The sequence below is a fragment of the Chiloscyllium plagiosum genome, unplaced genomic scaffold, assembly GCF_037043375.1.
Source record: "Chiloscyllium plagiosum isolate Xiang-an unplaced genomic scaffold, Cpla_swu_hap1 HiC_scaffold_5, whole genome shotgun sequence".
NCBI classification, from domain to species: Eukaryota; Metazoa; Chordata; class Chondrichthyes; order Orectolobiformes; family Hemiscylliidae; genus Chiloscyllium; species Chiloscyllium plagiosum.
The window spans coordinates 37,333,917-37,353,583 of record NW_028270143.1 but is presented as its reverse complement, the minus strand read 5'-3'; the positions used below and the strand labels follow the sequence as shown (position 1 = coordinate 37,353,583).

General features: G+C 38.5%; 1 protein-coding gene and 1 long non-coding RNA gene across 2 annotated transcripts in view; one reads left to right on the top strand and one right to left on the bottom strand.

Annotated features, from left to right (window-relative positions):
• The window catches only part of meox2a (mesenchyme homeobox 2a), a 44,791-nt gene extending 29,881 nt beyond the window's left edge, over positions 1 to 14,910 (bottom strand). Inside the window, exons 1-2 of the mRNA XM_043689825.2 lie at positions 13,687 to 14,910; positions 8,779 to 8,951 (exon numbers count right to left, since the gene is read on the bottom strand). Coding sequence (XP_043545760.1) covers positions 8,779 to 8,951; positions 13,687 to 14,176 — 663 coding nt within the window. The 5' untranslated portion in view covers positions 14,177 to 14,910. The remainder of the gene's footprint in view (positions 1 to 8,778; positions 8,952 to 13,686) is intronic.
• A 279-nt stretch (positions 14,911 to 15,189) lies between these two features.
• LOC148149911 (uncharacterized) lies at positions 15,190 to 18,242 on the top strand. Its single transcript, XR_015757096.1, has 2 exons — positions 15,190 to 16,196; positions 17,947 to 18,242. It is a non-coding gene; the product is annotated as an uncharacterized LOC148149911 (long non-coding RNA).
• The last annotated feature ends 1,425 nt before the right edge of the window (positions 18,243 to 19,667 follow it).

The window sequence follows — 19,667 nt, the reverse complement described above, 5'->3', positions numbered from 1 at the left end:
AGCTACATTGTGTAATATCCACAATGCCCTGTAGCAACTCCCCAAGGCTTCTCCGACAGCATTTCCTAAACTTGCAACTTCAAATAACATGAAAAACAAGGGTAATAGATTCAATCAGCACCTGAGCTTTTCCCTCCAATTCATGCACCATCTTGACTGCATTCTTTAGGAGGTCAAAATACCTAGAGCCTGCACCTAGTACCTCTAATAATATTGTGGGTGTACCTCCACCACACATGCTGCAGCAATTCAAGAAGATGCCTTATGACCAAGTTCTCAACAGCACTCAGGGACAAGTGACATCATAAAATTCATACATTATCCCTATTACTTTCTTTCTTTAACGTATGTGCTTTTTAAATAAAATTTGTATTTTTACCACATTCGATGTATTACACCAGTTATTGATAATGAAATTTTTTTCAGGAACTATTAGACAATTTAAATTTTTCACAATCATTAAACCTATAGTGCCGCGAGGATTTGAAAAATAGTTGGTTGTTTCATCTAAGATGTGTAATTTTATTACTTTTTTGGACTAATAATTTTATTCTTTCAAGGAATAGTTTAAGACAATGGATGAAGTGTTGCTTGTACCCTGATTTACAAAGAGTAGATTGCTATGATAGTTTTATACAGCCTGGACCTGAATTAGGCTCGTAACAAATCATCTACATAATCCAGGATGTTTTAGAGACTTTGCTTAAAGAACAATCAGATGAAAAAAGAATTCACTTGTACCTAATGTAAAATAACATTTAGTTTGTAAACTAATTTTATTCCATAAAAATTAAATTTCTTTGAAATTATTTAGTTTAGTTCCCTAAGATTTAACAACATCCAAAACTACGTATTTATTTTGAAAATTGGTATCAATTACAGAAACACATTAAATTGTAATGAATTTTATATTTAATAGTATGGCAGAATGTTTTTTAGAATATATGCATTTGTGTAAAGTTGCACGTTCATGGATTTTTTTTATAATTTCTGCATTTAGTTCAGAATATTTTGGAATTCCATCTATGATTCCTGCTGATTTTTAAAATCATGAAAACCTTGGCCAAAATTGCATTGGAAATCACTATTTTAAACTTTTTTTTGTAAACGATGTTTAGTTTATACAGATGTTAAACACTATATGATAATCACTCCCGAGTTGCATCCAAGTGTTTGCTTTTAAAATTATAACAAAACCAGTAGTTCAATCTGTTTTTTTCAAAAGTCACCTATTGCTGATCTGTCTATTACCTTCTTAAGCATGTCAAACCTTTGCCAAACAAAGATCTAAAAAGCTATTTGAATACACAATATTTTTTATAACATCACATATTAGCAATCAGATATAGTTAGATTAACAGTTGACAGCTAAAACCATTCCAAAGTTCCAATACAGATTTTGAGCAGTTATACTGCAATGATCTCTAGCCTTTCACTGTCTCCATTGGAGTAAATTAGTAAAAATCCGACAATGTTCTTTTTAAAACAGCTTTTCTTTAAAGTCCAGGGCTTGCATCTCACATTATAATAGCCACCAAAAGAGCGCAGCTGTTGTGTCCCTATGCCTACAATACTTGTGAGTTTGAGTGTTTGTGTCACGCAGTTATGCATATTTATATATTGCTCCCAGCTAGGATTCTATATTCACTTCTTAATTTTCAAATTAAATGAAACTCTAATCTTTTGCTTTTTTCACTGTTTTATTGTTTCTCAGCATTGTATTTTTATAACCTATACATTGCACTCATTATGGATTTACAGCACAATCAAAGAAACTGGTCTTGTATAAACAGTAATTTCTAAGATCAAATTTCAGGGCAAATAATTTTCATCTCCAGCTCAAAGTCTTGAGCGTAGCTACAAAATGAGACATTCACACAAGACATAAAATAACTTGTAAATTTCCTGTAAATTTAAACTGGAATTCAACTACTGAACATTTTAGGAAGCAATATGTATAATGCGACAGATGCCTATGCCTTCATTATAATGTCTAAGAGATGGTTCAGCTTGGCTACTTCTATCATAACCCATTGTGAATACAATCTCAATGGATACGAACAGTTAACTCGACTTTTAGTGAGGGAAAGTTGGTAAAGTCGCAAGTCATGAACAAAACATGCGAAAAGGCATTAGATTATTGCGATCTGACAATAAATACTTGTCATTATTCACATTGGAAAAGTATCATTAAAAAGGTTGGAAAATGTGGGAACCAAAGACCTATGGCAGGATTTTACTGGACACCACAGTTGGGTGGCATGTAAGTGAATGTTTAAAATAGAATTTCATGCTCTCCAACAGGCCATTCATTCCCACTGTGAATTTGTGAGTATAAAAGAGGTGTTTGGTGAAATGCCTGAATGTGGCCCAATTAAAGCCCTTAAGTGGCCATCTGATGATCAGTTAAGGGCTTTTAATAGTTGCCATTCTCATTTAATGAATGGTGGATGAGGCTTACATCTAACATGCAGCCCAGCAGATACAATGTTATGGCTGTTCACTAATGAAAGAGAAAGGGTTATAAGCACTATTGCAGTTAGGCGGTTATGTGGGGGTTTAAAAAAATAAAAAATAAAAAGAAATGAAAAAGAGAGGGTGCCTCCATTCTATGCCTCTGGTTTCAATAGGTGGTATCTCTACATTCTCATTAGAGTTTCCTTTGTCTAAATCCACCCATCTCACCACTGCCCTGTCCAACACACTTCCCACTTCCTTCACCCCTCTTGCCAGAACCACCCAGCCTGGCCCCAGAGAGATCCCAAGGTTAATTGGAGGTTCAGGTCAATTACAAAATGTCATCTCTTTGTCCAGGCTTCAGCGTTTGGTAGCAAATAACACACCTAAAGGCACCTGCTGCCAGAACTGCAGACCTGCTTGCCTCCAGTTGGGATCATTGATATTAAAGGCCATTGGCTGAATAATTAAAGCCATGAGAGGTAGCCTCATCCCAAAGATTTAAACATTGATGGAGAGGAGCCTACCCCCACATTATCATCCATGACTTTAGTGAGAGCGAAGCACGAAGTGATTTATATTATATTGAAAAGGTATAAAAAATTAATAGAACTAAAACAAACATATCTGTAAGCCTACATGCTAGGATTTTAAAAGAGAAATAGTGGACATATTGGCTTTGATCTTACAGATTTCTTGAGATTTTGGAATGGTTCCTATAGATTTGAAAATAATAGATGTAATTTGCCATTTTGGAGAAAAAGGAGATGAACACTATGAGACTATTGGCCAGTTAGTCTGACTTTACAGAAAGAAATTATTATTGACAGTATGTCAACGTGGTGTTTGGAAAATCACAAGATTATTAAGCATAGTTTTATGAAAGTGAAATAGTGTTTAACATACCCATTTGTGCTTTTTGAAGGTATACTAGCAAGGTGGTTAACTGTTCTGCTAGTTATGCCCTCAGAATCAATACAGGAGTAACCATTTTACTAATATCTGATTAACAAACATTCGTCCAGAAGAATGTGATCTCCTACAGGGTGTAATTTGAAAGATCTGATATATGAACAGCTCCTATACTTACAAATGGTTCCTTAATATAGTCCTGCATTATTTTCCAACTTTCATACAAAACAACTTACAAACTCTGAATGGAACCCATTCGCAACCTGGGGACTACCTGCAGCATATTTTGATTTACAGAAAGCATTCAATAAAGTGTTACACAATAGTGTGTTGTGGAAGGATAGGCCTCACAAAACTGAGTTTAATAATGACAGTGGGATAGAATAGGTCATTGTCACATTGGCAGAATAATACGGCCAAAGTGAGAGAATGATCAGGACTTGGATCTCAACACTTCAAATCTGGATCAATTACTAAGATAAGGATTAAGTATATCAAAGTTTAATGATGACAAACAGCTAGCTGGGTAAGTAAACATGCAAGGCACCAAAAAGGAATTTGAACTAGTTAACTGATAGGACAGGAAGGAGACAAGTAAAATATAATGTGGAAAGTGTGCAGTTATCAATTTAATTGGAAAAAGTGAAAAACATTTTATTTTAGGTGAGAAGGTAGTAAAAGTTGGTATGAAGAGGATTTAGGTATCCTTTTGTGTGAATCACATAAAGCAAGCCATTGGGAAGGTAAAGTGGATGTCAGTCTGTATTGCAATTTGGCAGAGTGAGGAAGGAGGTCATGCTACAATTATGTAGTACCTTGATGGGAGAGTTAGGTGCATTTTTAGTTTCCCTAATGATGATATATTTTTCATAAAGAGACTGCAACAAAACCTCACTAGCATGATTCCTGAAATGAGAGGGCTGAATAATGAGGACAGTTTGAGTAGAACAGGTTTAGGTTCCTATTTAGAAAAGTGAAAGGTGATCATATTGAATACAAAATTCTGAGATGGAGAGGCTGTTTCACGTGGTAGAGGAATCTGAAGCTAGCAGTCATATTCTCAAAAAAAGGAGTTGGTTATTTAAGGAGGTAAGAAGGCAGTTCTTCACTGGGAGACACATAAACCTTTGGCATTTTTATCCTGCAAAGGGCAATGGATGCTTTCATAAGATGAGATTTGAACACATGGACAACCTAAAGATCATGAAGCAAGGGTTCTTTGTTCCACTGTTACAAGTTGTTACAAAAAGGAAATAAAACTAAGCAAAAACCAGGAAATATTTACATGTTGTACATAGAATGACTGTGAGGTTTACAACAAACTGAGGAATTCCTTTGTCAATCTGGTCTCTATATCCATCATCCCTCTTTCTGCCAAAGACACACTTTTTTTTCAGCAGAAGTCCATGCAATTGCTTCTATGGTCCTTCCTCATCATTGCCACCTTCTGGTAAAGGTCCTGAAGACTTGCTCAGCTTACTCACTCAGTGCTCTCCATCACTGTCATCACTGCAGCTGAAGTCCCATCACAGTTATTCAATAGCCATGTTCAAGTGTGAGCTTGTTAATTTTTTTTGGCATTAGGGGAAATCAAGAGGATAGGGATAAAGTAGGAAAGTGAAATTAATGTAGAAGTTCCATCATGACTGAAAGAATTTTGCAACAGGCTTGAAGGGCTGGATTGCCAATTCCAACTATGATTTCTCATTCATGTGTTTATCAATAACATTGTCAACATCAATTATAGTGATGTACTGTGTATTTTTGATTGGATGAACAAGATTTCCAACAACTTAATGGGAAAAATAAATTAATGGAATACATTTAAAAAGTTAAGTAAAACGAAGATAAATAGGAACAAAAAGAGAGCTATATGTTTCAGATGAATGAAAAATGGCTGAGAATGGAAAGAGAAATGCAACAATATAAGTAGCAACAGATTGACAAAACACCTATGTAATCCTATCTAACATGATTCTTTATCTCTGATCAACTCGTGGGCTTGAATTTGCTTTGTGCATGTCAGTTTCTAAATTTCAAAGCAATATTTAACTCATCCTGAATGAATGATAACCAAAACCTTGGTTAACAATTATTTGTAAACTCTGGTCATATATCTCAAATAGACATAAATTGATTGTGACACTGGTCAAACATTTTTACTTGCCAAGGTACACTGCTATTCAGAATAAAAGTGCATGCATACGATCTGTTTCAACTGACTTTCTGGTTGTCTGTTTTCTCTTTCTCAAACATATTTAAAATCTGTGCTTGCAAATTTTTATAACACCCATTATAGCTTGGGGATCACAATGCTCTTTACCCTGCCTCTGTTGTTTGTAGATGTCAGAAGCATACAACTGTTGTACAGGTGACTTATTTATAGATACTTTTAAACCAACTTGTTGAGAAATATAATAACACAACTCTGGAGCAGGTGGGACTTGAACACTCAAGTCATCTAAGCCAAGAGATAGGAATACTATTACTACACAATAACAGTCCATTCATGTGATTGTAAAATCCCAAAAGCTTGGGAAAATGACCATCAATTGACCAATTACTTGCTTTAGTTGGCCACTTGCCATTCCAGAGGCTGCTGTCATTCTTATCACTGTGAATATTCCTTGATGGCAAAACATATCAGGTTTCTTCCCAATGTCATCTTAAGATCTTCAAATAGCTGGTAAAATTCCAACCACTGAGACTTGGCATAATTAAAGGTGATTTGGTATGTGGTGATACACTGATACAAGTGGACTGCACAGCAGAGGATGAGGTCACACATGAATGTGCAGTAATGGTCTCATCTGAGCACTTTTGTGGAGCATCTTACTGTAAAAGATTGAAGAGTGTGTACAATGAAAGCCTTGATGTGTGGTCACTGTCAAAAAACATGGAGGGGCCTATACCAGAGTTTCGCACAAGTTTGGGGCCTGTCCTTTCCAGGGGTGAAAATATGGTCAGCTTTGTGTATCTGATCATGATGCAGTGCTTGATGATACATGCCTCTGCACAAACAGAAGCCACTCAACATCTAACTGCTGCTGTGGAGGTTGACTGCAGTCATACAACTTTAGATTGCCTGCCCCAAACATTCAGACTACCGGCATCATGGTTGCAAATATCACTGTTCAGTTTGCATTGTGCCCAGCAATCCATCTTCCGACATGTCATAGGGTTGGTGAGGCAGCTCGATTTAGGGAGAGTGACAGCAGTACCTGGAACTCAGGCCTGTGGTTCTTTGTCAAGGTGCTATTCTACTCCACTCCTGCTCATGCTGTTACCCATCAGCCAGCCCAGACTGATGCTTCCCATGCAGAAGTCATGCTCTTTGAAACTGGACGTTCCTGGGGAAGAACTGCATTAGGTCATTTGCTAAGGCCATCTGCAGCTTTCCCTGCTGGAATTTAGCAGCTACGATGAGCTATTTTGCAGTCAAAGGTGTAGTACAGTGGTAGTGACTACGGTGGGCAAAGGTATATGTACACCAGCAAAAGATTAATTAGTTGACTTTTGGATGCATTTTCGTAACATTTATCCTATAATTCCGGTTGAGAATGATTGTTTGGAATGTCTTTTATTTTGGGATTATGGCCAAGAAAGTTAGTAACTGAGAAAAGGTAAAGTGTTGATGAATGGTGAATGGAATGTTTGTTGACTATTATCGGAGTCAGATGAGTCAATATCCTGGCCAGCCTGGTTAAGCCTGTGTTAGTCACCTTCTGCCTTGCTCTTCCAGCTCCCCTCTTCTTCCTCCTCCTCAACTGCTCAGACCATATAACTGTGTGGTGAGAGATGTGCTTCATGGCAATGAGGTTGTGCAGCATCAAGCCAATAAGGACAAATCTTAACATGAAAAAGCATTGCTTAAGCTCCCCAATGGTCAGTTTGCTTATATTTTGTGTAGCTGTGTGGTTTTCATCATATAGACGCTTCCCATTTGTGCATGGCTGACATTCCAAAGACATGAGTTGAGTAATCCTTATCGCCTGGAATCACCCTCTGATTTGTCCTGGTGGCTCAAATAATTCCTGCAGATCAAAGTCATCAAAATTGCTGCCAGGATACTGGGCAATGCCTGAGTGACTTATCATCTATTGGCACAAACCAGCTGGATGTTGAGGGAATGGAATCCTTGTCAGCCGGAGCACATCTCAGAACTGATATGTGGTGCCTGCAAAGGGTTATGCAGTCAATTAATGGCACTGTGTAGCATATCCTACTGAAGCAGCACACTTGCTCCATCTGATTCCCTCAGGCAGAAAGACTGAAATGTATTCAGCCCTCTTGTAATGCAGAGCCTCAGTGACTTCCTTTAGATGACAGTGGATGGCAAACTGAGAAATGTGACAGATATTGCTTACTCTGGACTAGAAACAGCCAGAAACATTAGAACTCATAACATTCAGAACCACAGGCAATGCTGCCCTATCCCTTTTCTCAGGCTTCAGTTGTGGTTACAGCTAAGGCAAATTACAGTGATGACCTCCAAAGTGAATTGGAGATGCCCGATACTCTGTTAGTTGCTGATTTTCAGGTAGGAAATTGCTCCTACAAAACAATGGGAGGGAATGACTTCCTATGAAACTTTCTTTTCATACTCTGCCATACCATTTCCAGCCATTTGTGTTGCTTCTTCTGTCATGTTCAATCAAAAGGATTGAAAACCAATGCACCCAAATCTGGGAGAAACTGCAAGAGAATCTTTGAATTCAGGGCAAAGTTCTGTAGCATGGGCCACATTACTTCATATCAATTTCAACAACTTTAAACAATTCTGGAACCACTAAAGCTTTCTATAATCTCAGCAAGAGCCAGGAGTAATCAATCAGCAACAAACTTGAAAGTAGGTGATGCTACCTCCAATAGCAATAGGAAGGAGATCCTCCCAGCTACTCAACATGTATTTAGCTGTGTGAGCTTACCGAGGGGATGTTAGCTGCAGCATTGTGTTCAAAAGTGGCTGTTTGGAGATAGTGAGGACTGCAGATACTGGAGAGTCAGAGTCAAAAAGCGTGGCCCTGGAGAAAGCATAGCAGGTCAGGAAGGATCCAAGAAACAGGAGAGTCAACGTTTCAGTGATGAAGGGCCCAGCCCGAAATGTCGACTCTCTACTCCTTGGATGCTGCCTGACCTTCTGTGTTTTTTCCTGCGCCACGCTTTTCAACTCAAAATTGGCTGTGCCCCATCAAATTGATATTATATACTGACTGAGGTCACTGTCTGTCTACTCTACATACATTCAGCAGACATTGCAAACGCCTTCATCAAAGTGGTATCTAGTGCGACCAGTGAAAAAAAAAAGGTGCTATCATCATGGATGCTGGTTTGGGGAATAAATAGCATCTACGGTGATGAAAAAGACACACCAGACATCTAATTTTATAAGCTAATTTTATATCCTACCTGTCTTTCAGTGAGATCCAAATTTACTGCTATCTCATATCTTCTCAGTCTGGTCAGATAGTTGTGGTGAGCAAACTCAGCTTCCAATTCCCGAATTTGTTCTTTAGTGAAGGCTGTTCTTTCCTTTCTGGGTTTGCTGTTCATCTCTCCTTTGTAGCTGCATTCTTGTGTCTCTATAACCAGGATCATAATAATTTCAGTTTAGATTTCTCATAATTGTTTAAAAGGCAAAAAAGTATATTTTCAATTTTAAATTTAAGAAATAATTCACATTTTTATAATACCTTTTTGCCAACTCAGGACCTCCTTTCAAGTGCTTTTTGACAAATTAAATATTTTAAAAGTAGTCACTGTTGTAATTTGGGAAACAGAAGAAGTGTACACAGCAATATCGTATAATGGCAATGAGTTAATTATCGGAAACTCTGTGATGATATTGTTTGAAAGATGAATGCAAGCATAGTTGACAAGGGCAGCATTTGTTGCCCATCCCAAATTGGTCTTGAGATGAGCAGTAGTCTAATTCATTTCAGAGCTGACTCATTGCTTTATGGCAGAGTGACATGTAAGCTAGATAAGGTAATGGCATCAGATTTCCTTCATAAAAGAACATTAATGAAGCAGATGTGTTTTTACAAAAATCAGTGATAATCATTATAGCAACATTAGTGAGACTAGTTTTATACTCTTTTTTAAAAGCATTTGAATTCAATTCTATTAGTTACTATTATGGGATTTGAACTCATGTCCACAGGGTATTTGACTGGGTCTCTCAGTTACTATTCTAGTAACATTACCATTGCACCCAAAAAGTATACAGGAGCCTCAAATTAATTTATTCAAATAATTGGCCTGCTACATTATTGAACGACAAACATTGAGGGGTATAATATTAGCAGTAAAAAGTTCAATGCCCTATAAAACAATAAGAATTTTATGTGCTAATTATATACATCTTCAATTAGGTTATTTAATATTTCTAATTTCACAAGGCATTATGTAAATAACCATTTCTGAATGATAACTACTTTCCTTTCTCAATGAGCTTCTCAACAAAGCACATGATGTTACTTTATCTTTTTCTTCAATTTCAAACATTAACATGAGGAGACGCCCTTCAATCCATTGTACCTGTTGTCACATTTATTGATTAATAAAATAGTAGTTCATTAATTAATATATTTATTTTGGGAATGAGTAATTTTCATATGATTAAAAAAGATGTTACACCACATAGTCTGCTTTTACACTTGCTGGCATTATTAACTCCAACATGTTGGCATACAGATAGTTAAAATTAAATCTTATCCAATAAATAAAGTCACAAATGTAGGGATTAATCATGTATTGTACTGCTAGGAACTAAAGCTAAAATTTATATTTCCAAAACAATATTAAATATTGAAGTTAATGTGAAATTATTAAAATTAATTATTGATCAATTAATATATTTCCTTATTGACAGAATTCTTTATACACATACACATATGGACATACAAACTAAGAGTGGGAGTCGGCCACTTGAGCATATTCATTATTTAATGATGATTATCATGGTTAACTTGATTACTCCATAATCCCAGCTACCTCAATATTATTTCACCCCTTGTTAATCAAAAATATTCAAATACTCTGTTTCCACTACATTTTGAAGAAGAAAGTTTTGAAGACTCACAAATCTTTGCAAGAATAAATCTTGTCCCATCTCGGTCTCAAATGGACAATCCTTACTTTTACAGTGACCCCGCAGTTTAGATTCTTTCATAAGATGAAACATCACCTCCAAATTCACCCCATCAAGACCCCTCAAAATTTTATATATTTCAATCAGATTACCTCTTATTCTTCTAGACTCCAACAGTTACAGAGAGTGATGAGAATTCTGGCCTGTCCAACCTTTCTTCATGAGACAACATGCCCATTCCAGGTATTAGTCAAATAAATCCTCTCTTAATGGCTTAATAATGCCAGTAAGTATAAATGAGTTGCATCTTTATTAGTCATATGAAAATGGATCTTTCCCAAAATAAATACATTTTGATTTTTAATTTAGGAACTACCATTTTATTCATCCATATTAATCTAACATATTCTTTTTTAAATAAGGTGCCCAGTACTCCAGCAGCAGTCTCACCAACACCCTGTATAATAAGCATAATCTCCCTACTTCTGCTGTCAATTTTCTCACAATCAAAAATATCATTCTGTTAGCTTTCCTAATTACTTGCTATACTTGCATGTTAACCTTTTGTGATCATGCACTAGGACAACAGATCCTTCTGTATTTTAAGGTTTGCAATCTCTCAAAATTTACAATAATGCTTTTTAAATTCTTCCTGTCAAAATGGACAATTTTACATTTTCTCATATTATACTCCATTTGCAAGGTCTTTTCTCATCACTTAATCTATCTGTATTTCTTTGTGTTCTCTTTATGTTCTCTTCACAGCTTACTTTCCTACCTATGTGCCATCAGCAAATTAGGAACTGTGCTTTGGTCCCTTCACCTGAATCTTTTATTAAATTGTAAAAGATTGAGGGCCTCACATTGAACCCTGCAACACATCATTCACTGTGTCTTACCAAACAGAAAATGAACTCTTTATGCCTTTCTTCTGCTTTGTGTTAATTAGTCAATATTCTATTCAAGCCAGTAAGATACTCCCTGTAGCATTAACCTTTATTTTTCGCAATAACCTTCCAGAAATCTAAGTTCAATACATCCACTGGTACAACTTTGGTCATAGCAGCACAATACTCCCTCGAAGAATTCCAATGAATTGGTTAAACATAATTTCTCTTCTCATGATGCAGACTGAGTACTAACTAGTTTGCACAAATATTGAGAGAAAAATATTCTAACATCCTCCTTTGAGGCAACTGGGGTTATTTTTCATTACATTTTGCAGATACTCTATTAAATTTTCTCTCTCTCGCCATATGCATTTTTTTTATCATAAAGGGTTCATATAGTATTCATATTTGATTTTAGTGCTCACCATTCAATATGACAGTTAACCATTTCACTTATTTTTAACTTTCTGCAAATAACTCTGAAAAAATACAGTTCTCAAAAAATCGATGTTTACAGCCTTTGAAAGCAGTTCCTGATAAAAAGAAAAATATTTTAAGGTTTAAAGTCATTTAATATAGCATTAAATTTACTTTGTGTTTTATAATCACTCGGGTTTTATTAAGTAAGTGCGATTAGAAAGAAACTTTTAAAAAGGTTATCCATACTTAGCAATTTTAAAAAATTAAATGCATTCACGTAGAATGAGGAGAAAATATTTTAGCTGAGAAATTTCTAAAAAAAATCACATGAATTCCTCAAGACGGACTTGCGTTTTATTCCACGAAACATTAATTTACTACTTACATTTCTCAGTTCATGAAGATTTTAATTTTATTTTGTACAGCGAGCATTGAGCTGTCTCCTGCAATGGGTTCTCCGGGGCGTGAAACCCTGACTCTGAGAGTAAAGCGGTTTCTGTGTGACTCAGTAACGATTTGCATCTTTGTTTACACCACGAAATGAACACAAATAATCCGAGGACCGAAATGGTGCTGGCAGCAGGTGTAAAAACAGTAATGTGGAGTCTGGCCCTTTGCAGTTTAAACGTTCAGTCTTTGTAGTGAGACTGAAAAGGACTTTTATATTTCCTGCTTATGCTTTATTTTTGTAAGGTTTGGTGATGAATGTGTGAATCAGAGGAAATGTAGCCCATTAACCGACGATAGATTTATTGTCACAAAGTGTGTTTTGGCATAAATCTTCCGACAAAGATTATGCTTTTCATGAAGTGAAAATATCATGTAACGTGTGTTTTTGAATTTAAAACGAAAAGATTTTTAAAAGGGGATTTTCCATTTTAGTTGCAGAATGCCAGAGTTTTCCGCTAAAGAAAGGCTTTCCATGATCGAACTTTACGCTAACTTTAGTGGTTTCAAGACTCATACAATGCACTTCTTTTGTAGGAACCGAACCTCTGTGCAAAGCAGGTTCTCGTTTTTAACCAAATGTTTTATTTTGATTAGCACGAGGCATATTTCATTAATTACACTTACCCATTGCCTGAACAACCTATTGTTTGCATTTCTTAGAACAGTTAACATTAGCAAAACCTACCAAAAAAAACGCAATTTAAAGTCGGCGGGAAGCAAAATATGGACAACACGGTTAGACATAAGAATACAGGGAGGTGGAATTGGGAAATTTCTGGAAACTCTTCGGCAAGTATGTAAATCAAAGCTGTTTAATCAGTCGTATAGGAAAGAAATTCACAGATTTATTTTTTAGATTGCAACTATTAAAGAGATACGTTTATAAATTAACCGGCGATAACACATTCAATGCTTCATTGGCACTGGACTTAAAATATGTGAGTGAAATGTGATTGTGTTAATTGTCGAATTATTAGTTTTCGTGCCCAGCATCTACTCCAGAAATTCACAAAGCAGCAATGCAATGGGAACGCTAGTGGCCATTCGTTACCATCTAGTTTAAGTATCCTTAAAACAACTTGCTATTCAGTGTTGCCTGACATTAAAATGTTCTGGCTGGAATACGCTTGGTATAGTTCTGAGGTGCGTTCCCAGTATGGTCACAAATCGGGTTAAATCGCAGCTTTCTTTGAACTAAACCGTTCGGAGTGGGAGAAACAAAACTGCGAGAGCAGCCCAGAACCAGTCAGTCAAAGTCTATGGGGAAATATACATGTCTGTTTTTAAAGGTGAGTAACTGAACGAATGAATCAGATCTGCAACAGGTTTGTTCTGTCAGTTCCGCCAGTGCAGTTAAACTGATGTTGAACAATTTGAGCACGGCATGCATCTGCACAAGGTAGATGTGTAAAATGGTTGATGCGTGTGTCCCTGCTCATTAATGGCTAAGCCGGGGTTGCTTACCTGAGCCGTCACTTTTCCTCTTGGAATTCCTTTTCTCTGTCTCCACTGGGGTGACCCCCGGCCTCCCGTAATCCCCCGACACACAGGGCGGGTTGCTGGGGGTCAAACTGGGACTGCTGTCCACCAGGCTGGAGCCCAGTTCCGGGGGCCCGGATTCTGACTGGAGACAGAGTGTGTGCCGCGCCAGGGGAGGGGGTGAGGAGATCTGAGGGATGTGCCATGTCGCCTGGCTAGCGGCCGGTGCCTGGGGCTGGGGCTGGTGCTGGGGATGGCCTCGGTGGTGGTGATGTAGGTGATGATGATGACGCTGGGCTGTAAACATGCTTTCTTCATTAGGAAATCCCGTTATGATACAAGAAGAAGGAGACAGGTCTGGAAAAGCCACATGGTCTGATCTTCCATGGAGAGCCAGTGGAGACTGAGAGAAGTGGTGCAGGTTCTGTGCAGGGGCATGGGAGCTGCGCAGGCAGCTAAATATTGTATGATCCATGGGAGCGGGGTTTCAGATTCCAAGCGGCTGGAATTATATCCAAAGCACCTTCGATTTCAAAGTAAACAGCTTCCAGGGGAAAAAAAACAGGGCTCTTTAAAAGCGATCTGGATCAATCGCTGTTTAACAGCCGGAGCCCTTTGAGTAAAGACACACACACACACACTCCAGTTAACCCTGATTTTCGGGGTTGACAAGTAGAGCCAATCGCACGTTGTCCCAGGGAGCTGGCTTTCAGGGGGAAATCGTGGAAGATATATAAATAGTTTGTAATGTGAGAGGGGGGCTGGATCTAAGGCAGGGTCCCAACCACATGTGAAGCTACCTCCAAAAAAACATCAGCCCTATAAATCATGGCAATTAATGACCGGAAATTCGCAGGCGCAGAGAAAGAGAAACAAGGTTTGCACCAGTTAAGGCCAGGCTGCACTCTTTATTTGTTTTATCGAGCTGTGACTTGCTGTCGTGGGCTTGCAGATAAGCGGGTGATGTTGAAGAAGTGGAAAGAGGTGGTGGTGTGTATGGGGATGTGGGAGCAAACTTGTATCTCTTTCCCCACCCCCACCCCGGAAGAAAAAATAAACCTCTCGGAGCTCCGGGGTGTCAGATGTCCATCACGTGCCGCACCTTAGGGGGGTGGGGAACCTGCGTCTGTCAATCAGTGACGCGACCCAAAGCAAGGCGGTCGCCGAAGCAGCCAACAATGAGAGCGAAAGCGAACGATCAATCCTCCCATCAGAGTCCTCAAAGCAAACAGAAACGCACATCTTCAGATGACAGAATAAATTCCTAACTGATGAAGTCACCTTTCGGAGTTTGGGACTGTGTTTAAAAAAAAACTTGCGAAACAAAAGAAAAACCCGGGACATTTCCCTGCCCCAACTGACCTTGCTCTATCTCTTACCCCGTCTTCGTGATGGATGTTTTGTTTTGCAACTGAATGTTTTCATTTGTTTAAGAAAAAAAACCTGTTTTAATAATCGCATTTAATCCCCCGGATTAATTGCCGTTTCCCCTGCTCCTTTTTTTTGTTAAATCTGAAACAGTCAAAACGGAAAGATGGAAAACATTTTTAAAAAAGAATTATCTAAAACAAAACAGAATAGATTTGAACCTTCTATTGAAACGCGATCTTTTGCATAAATTCATATAATTCTCACCGCCTCCCAACCAAAACAAAACTTCCAAAATATTTCTTAGAAGATTCGTCAGAATTAATTTTAAAGAGTTCGTCGGTGTCCGTAGTTAATTCAAATGTTTAAACCACTAGGGGGAAGGGAGATTGCGGGGAATTATACAACAGGAGACACCCATCGACTCTGCCTCGGTATTCCCAGCGAAGGACAGAATTAAATTTGGAACTGTGTTTTTCTGCAATTGCATGGGCTTGTCCAAAAGTTACCCATTCGGTGGTTGGAAGTTCTCAATAACTTTCATGAAGATATTTGTGATCGGTAAAATTGCAAAAATAGATATCTGAATGCAAACAACTAGTAATTTCTGTAAAGTATTTGAATCATGGTTTTCCAAAAAAAAACTAACAGGAGTTAATAAGAATCTCGTTTGAGGCCAATGTTAGAAAGTCGAATGTTGATACGAATGTGACGCGATTTCTACTGTCGCTCCTTTCTGCATTGGCAATCACACTAATCGATTTTGTATAAAATGAGAAACTCTGAATGTCTTCCACAAGTGGAGCCGATCAAGTCGTCCTTGATGGGTTTTGTTTTGGAGTGGTTCAGGTTGCAAGGAGATGCTCCAGCGCAGTTTCGGGGATTTCTGTCTCCGCTCCGCAGATGTGAGCAGGAATTGTCATCCAGGTCCCTCATTCCCTTCCCCCTCCCCACGCCCCCGCAATGTTTCAGTCGGGACAGCCAAACAAAGTATTCCGGAGAAGTGCGTCTCCCCTCTGGGGAGCACATCCATTGACAATGACAAAAATACCAGGACCAATGTCATTTTCAACACAACCAACTTTGAACCAGAGCCTTGCAGTAGCGACACTCCCATCTCCTGACAGGTAATAGCGGCACTGTTTCCGAATGGGCTCATCCTTGCCGAATTGGCTCTTTTTCTGTGGTTCGGAATCCGTAACCTTTAAGATTGTTGCCGTTTCCAAACGGTTTTCCTGACCCCCTTGTGGCGCTACTGATAGATTGATAATTTTATTGACAAAAAAATGAAGTTAACTTTCTTCAAATTCCGCCAGCTGAATGATTCCCTCAGAGCTCGTGCGCTTTTTTTTGTTGTTTTGAGTGAAATAGCATTAAACCAGGGTCTCTATTCCCTGCGGAGCAGAATTCCTCACCCCAGGAGCTGGAACTCGGCTGAGCGACACCCTGGGGATAGTTTCTTACCATTCTTTGGAGATTGACACTAATATTTTCTTGAAAATGGCTTACTACATTAACGTTCATATGTAGTGAATTTCGAAGTCATTTCACTGACTAGGAGCGAACTTTTCGTTTGCGGCCCGAATGTTTTGTCACAGCGTTTCTTTCTTTCAGGCAAAATCAAACTTGTTTTTAACTGGAGTACTGGCAATTGTGGAAGGAATCAATATCCCAAATTTGCCCTTCAGCATGCGTTACCCCAGTCATATAACACGCGGAAGTGGCTGACCCACTGTTAAACAAAACAACAGGACACTACTACAGAAATGAAAAACCGCCGAAATTGAGAATATGAAATAAGAACAAATAATGGTGAAAACACTCAGTTTCTGTGCAGAAGAGCACTTTTTTTTTGTCAATTATCTATGGATAGAAGTGAGCTGAAACCTTAACTCCCTGTCTCTTAATAACATGAGGGACAAAGACAGAAGTTGCTGGAAAAGCTCAGCAGGTGTGTGCAGAGAAATCAGTGTTAACATTTTAGGTCCGGTGACCCTCGATCAGAACAGTTTCTGATTTACAGCATCCGCGGTTCTTTCCGTTTTTATTTTAAAAGGGAACCGACTTGTCTAAAAATGGACGGTTTCCCTGTCTCTCCATGTGAGAAATATTAGGAGCTACATTTTGCAAAACTCGCTTTAATTTCTGGCACAGCACGCGACCAAGTAAACATTTTTCCCCGAACTCCAAACATGGAATTCTTCCCCTTCATTTCACGGTCGAGATACTTGGCAATATGCTTTTGAAAATGAAAACAAGAATAAAACCTAAAATAAGTCAAGGCAACTTTCTTGACGGCTTTTGTAAATAGTTATAAAAACTGGGGGGGGGGGGGGTCAAAAGCCAAACAATTCGTGCAGTTGCAAAAAGTCTGACCTTCCGGATGCTGGAGATCCGAGATGCAACTCAGCAGCTCTGGCGATATCTGTGCAAAGACGAACAAATGTTAACGTTTGGAGTCCAATCTGACTCCCCTTCGGAACGGGGGACTTTGGAGATTTGTATATTGAGTCTGCCTGCCCGCTCCCACCCGCTTTCAGGTTTGGGGCGCTGACAGAATACACTGTGCGTTAAACACAGCGATTCAGGTTTCAGAAGATGGCACAACTCAAGTAACGTGAACCAGACGCCGCTAGACTGGAGCCCTTACAATCTCCTCACTGACAACCAAGAGATTTCACTTCTTCTCAACCGGCCTGGTAACAGAGAAAAAAACTGTAGGGATGGAGTGGGATTCTGAAAGGCCTTTTAACTTGGAACTCATTTGCTGAGCCTCCGGATCGCTGGTTTATTAGAGTTCAAATATGTTAAGAGGATTCAGTGAGGGTGGTCATTGTGTGATGTGGGTAAAGGATTGAACTTTCTCATTTTCAACAGGTCACAATAACAAAACGCGTAAATACTAAACGTGGAAATCAACGTGGACTTATATCAGCTTAATTGCAGTTACCAGTTGATTGACACTTTGCAGATGTGTAACTCCAGGAGTTCATGCGTTATGATGAAGGGCGTACACCCGAAATATGAACACATCTGTTTTATTTTTGTTTCATTTTACATAACAAATCTATTCTCCTCAAAATGCCAACCACCTATTGAGTGTATCGAACAGAATTTCTGTAAAATACATGTTGTTATGATTGCGGAAATAAAGTGGTGATATGTTCAAGGCCTTCTGTTTCTACGCAATACGTCAGATTGATCGTGTCTCATGCGGAGAGAGACTGATATAATCTCACAGTTGAAAATGACTTCTGAAGGAAGGTCACTGGACCCGAAACGTTAACTCTGATTTCTCTCTACGGATACTGCCAAACCTGCTGAGCTTTTCCAACAACGTCTGTTTTTGGTTGTCAAAAAATGAGAGCATTCCCTTTAAAGAGAAATTTTCTTTCTCCACATGGTCATTAGTATGTGGAATTAATCAAAAAAGCAGTGAAAAGGAGTTATTAGATGGATTCAAGGTTGAGTTCCCTGCTTGTTTGATAAACAAGGGGATTCAAGGGTTTTTGAGGCAAACAGGAAGGTGAATTTGACACCACAATCAGATGAAACTGCAAAAGGAGATTAGAGCGTGAATAATCCACACCTGCTCACAAATCCTATATGGATGCTTAGTTTTTATTTTTATTATTAGAGTGGGAGGGTTGCTGACAAACCCATTGTTACCCATTCCAGATTGCCCTCCAGAAAGTCGTAATGGATTGCCTTTTGAACCACCGCTGTCCATATGGTCCGAGCACACCCACATGCTGTTAGGGCAGGAGTTCCTGGATTTTGACCCAGTGACAGTAAAGGTAATATGTTCCAAGTCAGGGCAGTCTGTGATTTGAAGGGAAGGTTTCAGGTTGTGGTGTTTCTATGAGTCTGCTGTCCTTGTCAGTCCAGGTGGGAAAGGTCCCAGATTTGCAAGGTACTGTCTAAGAATTATAGGCAAATTCTTGCAAAGCATCTTGCAGCTGATAGGCACTGCTAACTGGGCATCAGTGGTGGAGGGAGTCAATGTTTATGGTGGATGATGGTCTATCAATCGAATGGGCTGCTTAGTCTGGAACTATGTTGAGTTTCTTGATGTTGTTGGAGCTGCACCCATCCAGATTAATGGAAAGCATTTCATCACAATGAATCTTATACAAACATGTTATAATCTTGTATACATCTCCCTTGGTTAAAGGAAAACAATCCGAAATTCTCTAAATCAAAGCTTGTTGCTAAAATGTCTCATCTCTGCAACCATTCTGGCAAATACCAAGCATCTCACATCATCTGCTGTGGTGTGGTGACCACAGTATTGTAGCTACACTATTTATGTGACTGCTTTAATGAAGTTTTTAATCAACAGCATCCTCCAGGATATTAACAGTGATGCTCTTTAATGTCAAGGAGATGGTTAGATTCTCACTTATTAGAGATGGTCATTCTCTGGCATTTGTACAGAATGGATATAATGTTTATTACAAAGATGTAATATTTTCTTGTGAGGATTTTGAAAGGATTGCAGTGGTTCATTTGAAAAGGCTGCTAAGAGATACTTAAACTGTTCTTTTTAAAGGAATAATTTAAAGGACATTGGGGCTGTATTTTGTGACTATGGATCA